The 9,964-nt window shown below is 52.1% G+C and overlaps 1 protein-coding gene across 1 annotated transcript; it reads right to left on the reverse strand.

Moving 5' to 3' along the window:
- Positions 1–2,460: 2,460 nt before the first annotated feature.
- Positions 2,461–9,331, reverse strand: PLA2G2D (phospholipase A2 group IID). The gene is made up of 4 exons (XM_044236304.1): positions 9,244–9,331; positions 6,641–6,785; positions 5,646–5,752; positions 2,461–4,050 (listed from the first exon to the last, which is right to left on the reverse strand). The coding sequence occupies exons 1-4, from the start codon at positions 9,329–9,331 to the stop codon at positions 3,905–3,907; spliced, it is 486 nt and encodes a 161-aa protein (XP_044092239.1). The 3' UTR covers positions 2,461–3,904.
- Between the last annotated feature and the right edge of the window lie 633 nt (positions 9,332–9,964).

Below are 9,964 nucleotides of genomic sequence, written 5' to 3' on the forward strand. Positions count from 1 at the left end.
GGCTGGGTCCCCTGCCCCCTGGAGGTGGTACCCCGGGTCCAGGTGGCCTGGGGATTCAGCCAGCAGTGGGATTAAGGGCTCCCACCGTGAGGGCTCTAAGTGAGCCCTGCTGTGCTGGGGTCCTCTCAGTCCAATATTACCCCCATCTCTCTCCCCAGGCTGCTTCCTGCCTGGCCACATCCCCTCTTACCTCCTCATCCTCTTACCCCTAAGGGGCACCCAGGGCCCTTATGCACCAACTTTCCCAGGAAAGAGTGTGGGAGGTAGGGGGAGACACAGCCCCGGAGCCAGAGCGAACTGGGTTCGAGTCCCAACTCTGCGGCTTATCAGCAAGTGACTCACCCTCAAGTTTCAGTTTCTGCAGCTGGAAGATGCAATACCATGCCCCAGGGAGGGGTGGGGAGGGGGGGAGTGGGCACCCCAGGTGTTCCGTGTTGGCAGCTCTGTGCTGGCTCCACTCCTGCCCCTGTGGTTGTCCCTTTGTGAGTCTGACCCCCGAAGGGGCGGGGAAGCATGGTGACTCGTGTCCTTCTGTCTGCCTCCTGCATCCAGGCTCCTTGAGAGATGGGCGCGGAGAACGGAAACTACCGGTGAATCTCTCCTTCCTTCATGCCTCTTACCCAATTCCAGGAACAATTCCAGAAATTGGAAATTGGCCCAGAATGAGAATGCATGGGAGGGAGCGGCGTCCTACCTTACTCTGCGGACTCAGTCCTGGCTGCCCTGAGACCCCATGTGCCTGTCCCACCTCTTGGTCCAAAGTCCCATGTCTTTACCAGCCTGGGATTCATTCATTTATTCATCATTCATTCATTCATAACAAACAACTGTCGATCACCAAGCAACTGTGACCACCAGGCCCTGCCCCAGGTGCTTAGCTACAGGCACGGTCCTGCTCCTGACCCAGCCTTGGACTTGCCCACCCAAGGCCATCCTATCAACAACCCCAACTGCTCTCATTGTAGCCATTATCCGCAACTCTGGGACATTGACTCGGTCTCCTCTCAAGGGTAAATAAAACCGGAGGAATCGACACCGACCAGAGTAATCCCATCACCTTGAAGCACTAGGGTTTGGGGTGGTCAGTCCTGCGGGTGGTGGTAGGGCTCATTGAAAACAGACACAACAGGGACCGCATGCTCTTTGCTGGATGTTATCATGTCCAGGTTTGGAGTCTGGACCACAGCTGTGATTTGGAAGCTGGGAGGAGCCACCTGGGGTACGGGGTGGGGAGGGGGGTGCAAAGCAGCACGGCCAAGGTGGTCCATGAGCTGGAGAGACACCCAGTGCTGATGACCTCACCAAGTCATCAAAAAGCCAGCTTACCCCTGGACTTCTTGTCATGTGAGGTCATTGCTGAAGCCCATCAAGTCACAGGAAGCTTCCTGACCAGTACAAATGGGACAGGGTGCCGGAGGCCGAGTAGGGAGAGTCTGGGGTGGAATCCTGCCTTCGCCTTTTGCTGGTTGTGGGACCTCGGAGGTTGCTGTCCCCATTCTGAGCCTCAGGTTGTAAGATGAGGACAGTAATGCCCAAGCCTGCCAAGACGGATCTTGTCACCATCCCAGAGCCTGGCACACAGGAGTGCTAATGGACAAGCAGGGTCACCAGCTCTCGAATAAATGAACATTGTGCACCAGGATCTTACTGACACGGCTTGCACCGTCACGTGGAAGGGAGAGAGGAATTGGGTGGAAAGAAGGGGGACATAGATGAACTATTCTTTCCTGATGTGTCTTGATTTCAGATGTGGTCATTACATGACAACAAGAGCAAGAGAACTACAGGTAAAATTAAAGAGGCATTAGTGGGGCATCTGGGTGGCTTGGTTGGTGAAGTGATGGACTCCTGGTTTCAGGTCAGGTCATGATCTCAGGGTCATAAGATCGAACCCGGAGACGGGCTCCATGCTTAGCGTGGAGTCTGCTTGGGAGTCTCTCTCCCTCTGCCTCTTTCCTCTGCTCTCGCCCTAAAATAAATACATCTTTTTTTTTTTTTTTAAATAAAGAGGCATTCCCATGTGTGGGGTATGGTGCTGACAGCTACATACACAAAAATCTTATTTAATCCGCTGAACTCATCTTATTTTCTTGTAACTTTTGCCTATACTTTACATGCGTGGAAACCCAAGATTCCTTAGGTGAGGTCACATGGCCAGGCAGGGATATGACTAGTATTTGAACCCAGTGCCCATGGTTCTTAATTCCAATTACCTGCCTCACATGAGCCACTGAACTTCATGGGGAAATAGGAAACGTGCTTTGACAGTTGTTTCACTTATGTGTATCACAGGCTGGAGGGCCAGTAGCTCCTGGTGCTCCAGCCCTGTTGCTGGGGACACAGCTAATTACATATAAATGACAGATTCTTATATGAAGAAGCCGCCCATCCATCCGTCCACCCGTCCATCCATCCACCCATCACAAGTCAGTTTCCCCAGAAGCTGAGCCTGAGACAGGATTCTTGTGCAAGTGAGCGATTTATTAAGGACATGCTCTCAGGAGAAACCTGTAAGGCAGCAAGGGAAACAGGCCAGACCAGGGTATGAAGCTAAGCAAAGAGGTGTTCCGGACGTCTGGCCTCAAGCCTGCTTCCATGCTGCCCGGTGGTCCTGCAGGAGGCTGGGGCTGGTCATTTACGTCCTTCTGGTATTACACTCTCTAGGCACTGGTTAGAGGTGAGTGGTGTGGGAGGGGTGGTAGCTCCCAGCAGACAAGGAGGAGGAGACAGATGTGAGCACACAGCAGCCAAACATCTGGCTTAGCTGGGGATTGGGGAAAGGGCCAGGTGGGGATCTGGGTGGGGTACCAGCAGCATCTACCACAACCTCCATCCATCCATCATGGGATCATTTTGTCTATGAACATTAATCAAGCCCCTTTGCTATTTCAGGGAGCAGAGGAAACAAAGATGAGAGACAAAGCCCCTGTCCTCCAGGACCTCTAGTCCAGCAGGAGGGGATCAGAAAAGGCCAGATGTTAAATCCCACTTAAGATCAAACCTGGTAGACTACAGACCCGTAAAGTGCTATGTGGGTTTGGAGGATGGAACAAGCTCTCAGAGCCAAGGAGGAGTCAGCCACAGGAGGCTTCTGTTGCAAGTGGCCCTGGGACCCTGAGGAGCCTCGGTGGGGCTTGGCCACCTGGGGATGGCAGGAGGAGAGCTCCGCCAAAGTTCCAGCCTGAGAAAGCTCCTGGAAGCAGGAGCGGACACACCAGGTGTGCGTGCGGACCTGCGTTTGGAGCAAGAGGACCAGGCAGCTTCATCTGGCCTTTAGCTCCCAAGGGATTCATGGAGTTCCTTCTTGATCCTGGGCATGACTTTGGATGCACAGATGCAACAAGTCCAAAACAGTCATGGGTGCTTCCCACAAGGACCGCCCAGCCTAGTTTGGGAGAGCGACACAGTGGTGGACAATGTGGGTCCAAAACTCTGTAAGATGTCCTCCCTGGGGCGGGGGCGGTGGGAGGCTTTGGGTTTTAAGAAGTAGAGCCATGTGGACAGAAGGGTCAGCATTGCCCTTCAGAGAGGCCATCCCGGCTGCAGCTTGGACAGCGTGTCGGACGGGGGAGACTCGGGCTGGCGAGTGGCTGTGGCAGGGAGGACCCGCCGCACCATGGCCCCCAAGTCCCCACCCCTAACACCTGCAGCTTCAGCCCAAACACCATCCCTAGGGGGCTTCCTGGACTTGGCTTCTTCTCAGATCTTAATCCACAATCAGAAGAGAGTGTCTGCCTCAGTCGGAAAGATCTGGAAGGTCCAAGAACAAGAAGGAGGGTGGGGCGTGGTTGAGACCCTCCCAGGCCAGTGGAGGGGGGTCAGACGCTGGGGCAGGGGTGGAGTTCCAGAGCCGGAGATGCTGAGGAACGGAGGAGGGAATGCAGGGCAGCGGGCTGGGCTACTCCTAGCACGTGGGGGTCTGGCCTTTGCAGCGGGGACGCCAGTAGTAACGCAGGCGCTTCTGATAGGTGTCCAGGTTCTGCTTCAGGCAGAGAGCTATCGTCTTGTCACAGGCGCACAGCTGCTGCTCACACCAGCTCCCCTTATCCGCTGCAGGTGGAGGAGAACAGAGCTCAGTGTCTGTTCCTTCCTGAAGCAAAGCCCAGGGTGGCCTTAGGGTGCCTGGAGGGAGTTTCTGAAGGCAGCCCTGTCCTTGCTCAACTAGAGTACCCTGCCCAGCTGCTTGGGCTCTAGCTGCATGACCTTGGGCATGTACGGTGACCTCCCTGGGTGCCTTGCTCCTTTATTCATTTATTCATCCATTTACTAGACAATTGAGCACCCATCCTGTGGCAGGCCCTAGGGGGACAGGACTGACCCAAACTGATGCATAGGGTTTACACTCCCGGTGGTGGGGGGGAGGGTGGGCAGCAGATATTGGAGAAGCACAGAAATGGGGATCATAGCCTGTTCCTCGTGGAAGTAAGGGATGATGCAGGGTCTACAAGACAGTAAAATGGGGGAAGGGGACTCAGCACCAAGAGCCATTTGAGCTGAGGGGCGAGGGGTCTGCTCCCCCTGCGGAAAGCCGTGGTGGCCGAGGGGGTATGCTTCAGGCAGAGGGGACAGCATGTGCAGAGACTAAGGCTGAATGGACCTTGGTGCATCAGTTTCAGTATCTGTCCTTGGGATGAAGGTAAGAGCTGGCCTTGGGGCTGCTGAGAGTACAGGAGAAGCAAAGCGCTCAGCACACAGTAGGTGCTCAATAAATGTTGGCTATTATTATTGCTATTATCATTATTGAAAGATTTTATTTATTTATTAGAGAGAGAGAGAAGAGTGACAGTGACATGAGGGGGAGGAGGGGCAGAGGGAGAGGGACAAGCAGATTACCCGCTGAGCAGGTGGCCCGACGTGAGGGTTGATCCCAGACCCCGAGACCATGACCTGAGCCAAAGGCAGATGCTTAACTGACTGAGCCATCCAAGCACCCCTGTTGCTATTATTATTAAGCCTTCAATGAATAGGCAGTGATGTGATGAGCCCACTTGATTCCCAGGCCTGGGAGCTGCCCGCTGTCTCCAGGAAGGGGCCCAGGGCCCGGGGGGGACCCGAGGTCTAGCCCAGGCTCTGTCACCTGCAGCTGGGTGACCCTGGACAAACACCTCGTCCCTCTGGCCTCACTCTCCTTGTCTGTAAAATGGAGATCATCAGGGTGATGCCGCTCCTGGCCGGGCTGCTCTGAGGACCAGTAACGATGTAAGTTCTAACGACGATACCGTACTTAGCCCAAGTGATTGATCTGAGCATGCGCCTGGCAGCAGACACGCGTGAGGCTCATTCTGTCTGCTCGCATTTTAGCTCTGGAATTAACTTTAGGGAGTAGAACGCTCTTATCATCCTGAGTTTACGGATGAGACTACTGATGCTCCGAGGGGTTAAGCAATGTGTTCAAGGTCACGCAGCCGGTTGACTGTGGCTCTGGGATCCTAGCTGAGGTCTGCCGCCCTTCCAGATCCAAACGCCCACTGGACCTCTCCCTACTCCCAGCCCCATTCCTCCAGAACCCCACTACTGTCGCTGGACATACGAGAAAAACAGACAGCTTGAGGGGTTTGTGTACTGTCACACAGCATGTGAAGGCAGTAAGCGCCAGACCTCCTTCCTCAGCCTCTAACTCCAAACCCGAGACCCCTGGCACTCACGGCACTGGATGTCCCCGTGGGAGAAGGTGTAGTTGTAGTGGTCTGTGTGGACACGGCACTGGTGCTGCCTCAGGTAACCATAGCAGCAGTCATGGTTCTGACAGCACCTGGAGAGAGAGGACAGGAGGAGGGACAGACAGGGAGCACGGCTGCATGAGGGGGGAAACTGAGCGCACGCTATGGAGGGTGCACTAGCTCAGGCCTATTGAGGACTTCCTGTAAGCCAGGCACATGTTTCCTGCGTGAATACTCTCTTCATCTTCACTACTCCCCTGTGATGGGGGCACTAGTATGATCCCCATTTCACAAATGAAGAAACAGACTCAAGGAGGTCAAGCCACATGCCCAGGGCCACACAGCCTGTAAGTGGTGGATGAGGGAAGTGACCCTGGGTCTGGATGGCTCTCCTCCCTCCTGGCCGATTCCCCAGGGGGCCTGGTGAAGATTGCACGAGACGGTGGCAAAAAAGAGGTAGGAATTTTTTTTTAAAAAAACAGCATGCAGGGGCACCTGGGTGGCTCAGTGGTTTAAGCCTCTGCCTTCAGCTCAGGTCATGATCTCAGGGTCCTGGGATCAAGGCCCACATCGGACTCTCTGCTCAGCGGGGAGCCTGCTTCCCCCTCTCTCTCTGCCTGCCTTCTGCCTACTTGTGATCTCTCTCTGTCTATCAAATAAATAAATAAATAAAAATCTTTAAAACAAACAAACAAACAAACAAAAACCAGCATGCTGTGGCAGCAGGGAGTACGTGTGGGTATTCTAACTAGATCGGGGTTGGAAGGGCCGGGAGCCTTCGGAGACTCTGCAGAACCAGCCAGAAGGCAAGCTCTAGGAGGGCCTGGATGGTACCGGGCCCCAGCAGAGTTGCTAGAATAGACCACAAAATGAATTCATGGAATGAATCCATGGGAGGACAGGAAGGGGGAGAGTCCCGGGGTGCGGGCAGGACAGGACAGGACAGGACAGGACCTCCGCCCTGCCCATGAAGGGATTACCTGTCTGTGGCATCTTTGGGTTGACCTTTGCCCCCAGGTCCACAGTGACAGCCATAGGACCAGTAGGAGATGAGGGGTGTCTTTCTGGTCATTTGTTTGATCATCTTGTTCAGGTTCAAGATCCCGCCCTGGGTTGGAATCACACCTGCCAAAGAGTCCAGGAACAAAGAAAGGACATGAACGTCAGAGGTTGCCAGCGGACCACAGGCCTGGCACTCGTGCCCGGTTGGACCAAACCAGTGACCTTGGATAATAAAAAGACAACAGCCACTGTGCACTATGGCTGTTAAAAATACAGCAATAGTGAGGGCTTATTATGTTTTCTTTTCTTTCTTTTTTTTTTTTTTAAAGAGAGAGGGAAAGCGCGAGCAGGGGGAAGGGGCAGAGGGAGAGGCAGAGGGAGAAGCAGGCTTCCTGCTGAGCAAGGAGCCCAAAGCAGGACTTGATCCCAGGACCCTGGGATGCTTAACCGACTGAGCCAACCACGTGCTCATGTAGTCATTTACTGACTTCATTCAACCTGTGAGATAAATCCCCCCCACGCAATAAATGTTCTTTTTTATTTTGGTACTTTCTAGAGGTACAGAAAAGTTGCAAGGAGTTACAGAGCGATCTTATACACCCCTCACCTTCCCTTTGAAGTTATGATCAGCTTACGTTAATTACGGTATACTTTTGGGAACTAAGAAACTGACATTAGTACAACAAGAACTATGCTTAATGCCCACTTGATAGATGAGCAGCTCGAGCCTCGTACTGGGTCACAGTGGCCGGTACATGGAGGAGCTTGGACTGAAATCCCAGGCGGCTTGGCACCGTTTCCTGCTTCTGCACTGAGTTTCCAGTCTGTAACAGGAAGAGTCACCCTTCTCCCTGCACCCTGCCTTGCACACCCTCTCCCCCACCTCCCTTAGAGAAAGCTACAGAAAAAAAGCACTCCTGTGGCTCACCTGGGAGTGAGCCCTAAATTGGGGGAGGGGGAGGTGGGAAGAGGGGATTTGGGAAGGGATCATACAATGGGCCAAGGGTGAGATCCCCAGCGGGTTGCCTTGGGCTGCAGCTAAAAGTGACCAAGGGTGTCTGGTACTTGCAAGTCTGTTCTGTCCCCCGTTTGTCCCCTCAATGTACAGGAACCCATGTTGTTAGTCCTGTTTAACACGGTGGCTCCAACTGCACACCCTTGCTAAGCCTTGAGGGGACTAATGACCCATCCCAGGCCCACAGGAAGCCCAGTTTCTGTGCTAAGGAAACTGGAGGCAAGCCACAGCGGACTTACCACCCCCCTTGTGCACCAACCAGGGACCTGAGTTCAGAATCTTGCCTTTCTGGTCTACCTCCTCCCTCTTTCTGCCCCAAGTCTGGCTCTTTCCATGTCAGCTTAGAAATACACAAATAAACTCACACTTGAATGATGTCGTTTTCCCTTGCCAGGCAAGCTAGAAGTTGAGCTTTGGTTCAGAATGCTTTGGTATGGTAGTCTTATTTCTTATAATTTTACAGTAAGGAGAAACCAGCCCTGAGACACCGAGGAGCTGGGGTCATGATGCCTTTGGTGAACTGGCTTAGCTGGTCAGTAATTCCTGTCTTGGCAACTCTTTCTATCCTTCGCTGCCACCAAGGGGGATGGGCGCCCCTCCCCCAAGAGTTACAAGGCTATCGGCTCATCACTCACGTGCCTTGTGTGAAGCTATTGTTTGCTCTTTATTAATCCCACTTGCTAAACCCTTTGGATACATTTTCTCTTCAAAGTCTTAACAACCCTATGAAGAGGGTGTTATTGTGCCCATTTTATAGGTGAGGACATAGAGAGGTGGGGTGACTCGGCCAAGGTCATCCTGCTAGGAGACAGCATTTGAATGCAGGCTCGCCTGTGTATTTTATCTCTCCAGCGTATTGCTTCTTTATATCTGAGAGATGAGTTCCTGTAGCTTGACTGCAATTTCCCCAGTAGTTTTTGCTGTAGTCCTGGAGATGTGTTCCTCTAAAAAAATGTAGTAGTCCCAGGATTATATAAAGCCCCACTTTAAAGTACAAATCCTTTCTAACACTGGATACTTGGATGGATTGAGGAACAAAAACACCGATTTGCTAGCAAGCACATTTTTACATTTGATCTGCGCAAGATTGAAAGGAAACCGCCCCATCTCCCACCACCATTAACAGGACCCTCTTCCCAGGTTCGAAGGAGACAATGAACATGAAAGAAAGGGTTCTAAAAGTACATGGTACTGTGCATAAGTGAAAGATTGTTATTATCTGGTCAAGGGGACAAAGGGGAGCAGGGTGAAGCAGGGAGATCCTTTTCTGTAACTTGGCGTCCAAAGTCCTGCTTAGCTGGACTGCTTAGCACCTGCTTAGCTAGCCCCAGTGTCTGAGCCTCTAGCTGCATATCCTCATGGCAGACCAGAGGCATGCTGCACAGAGTGGCAGCCCAGAGCTCCCCGGCCAAAGCCAGTGTTCTAGGGGACCAGCCACTGCTGCTGGCTCCTTGCAGGGGCAGAAGGATTGAGAACTGGAGGCCAGCGTAGGGGATCAGAGCAAAGACTCAGTTGAGGAAGAAGATACAGCGCCCACTCACGTTCCACCTTCCCGTCCCAGCTCACCAGCAAACACCATCAGTGTGCACAGCAGGGGAAACTCCATGGTCCCAGCACAGAGCAGTGGATGCAGCTGCTGGAAGTACATTTCCATACTGGCAGCCTTTTATATCAGAGTCGCCCCACCCGGCACAGCCCACCCCTGTCCTTCCCAGCTCTGGCATCCAGCACACTCTTTCCATTTCCTGTTTTTAGCAACGGGGAATTTTATGGTTTTTATTTTTAATACCAGTTTTTTAAAACCTTTTGATTGCAAAAGGAACACATTCAGTGGAGGAGACTTGAAAATCATAGACAAAACAATTTAAAATCGCTTGTGAATCTGGTATACACCATTCCCTTTCTTTGGGATTGAAATATATTTGACATATAACATTGTGTAAATTTCAGGTGTGCAACATGTTGAGTGGATACATTCATATATTACACCATGACTGCCAATTTAGCAATAATTAGTACCTCCGTCACATCACAGAATTATAATTTCTTTTTAGTGGTTGGAATAAAGATCTAATCTCTTAGCAAGTTGAGTGATTATAGTGCAATATTGTTGTCTGTATTCGTTAGACTGTACATTTGATCTCTAGGACTTATTACTTGTTGCAAGCTTTTGCTTATGAACATTACTTGTCCTATTTTCGCTCCTCCCTGTCTCCTGGTAACCACCATTTTACTCTCTGTTTTTATGAAGTTTTTTTTGTTTTGTTTTAAGTAGTTTCCATGCCTC

The sequence above is a fragment of the Neovison vison genome, chromosome 2 (assembly GCF_020171115.1).
Source record: "Neovison vison isolate M4711 chromosome 2, ASM_NN_V1, whole genome shotgun sequence".
In the NCBI taxonomy this organism is placed as follows: Eukaryota; Metazoa; Chordata; class Mammalia; order Carnivora; family Mustelidae; genus Neogale; species Neogale vison.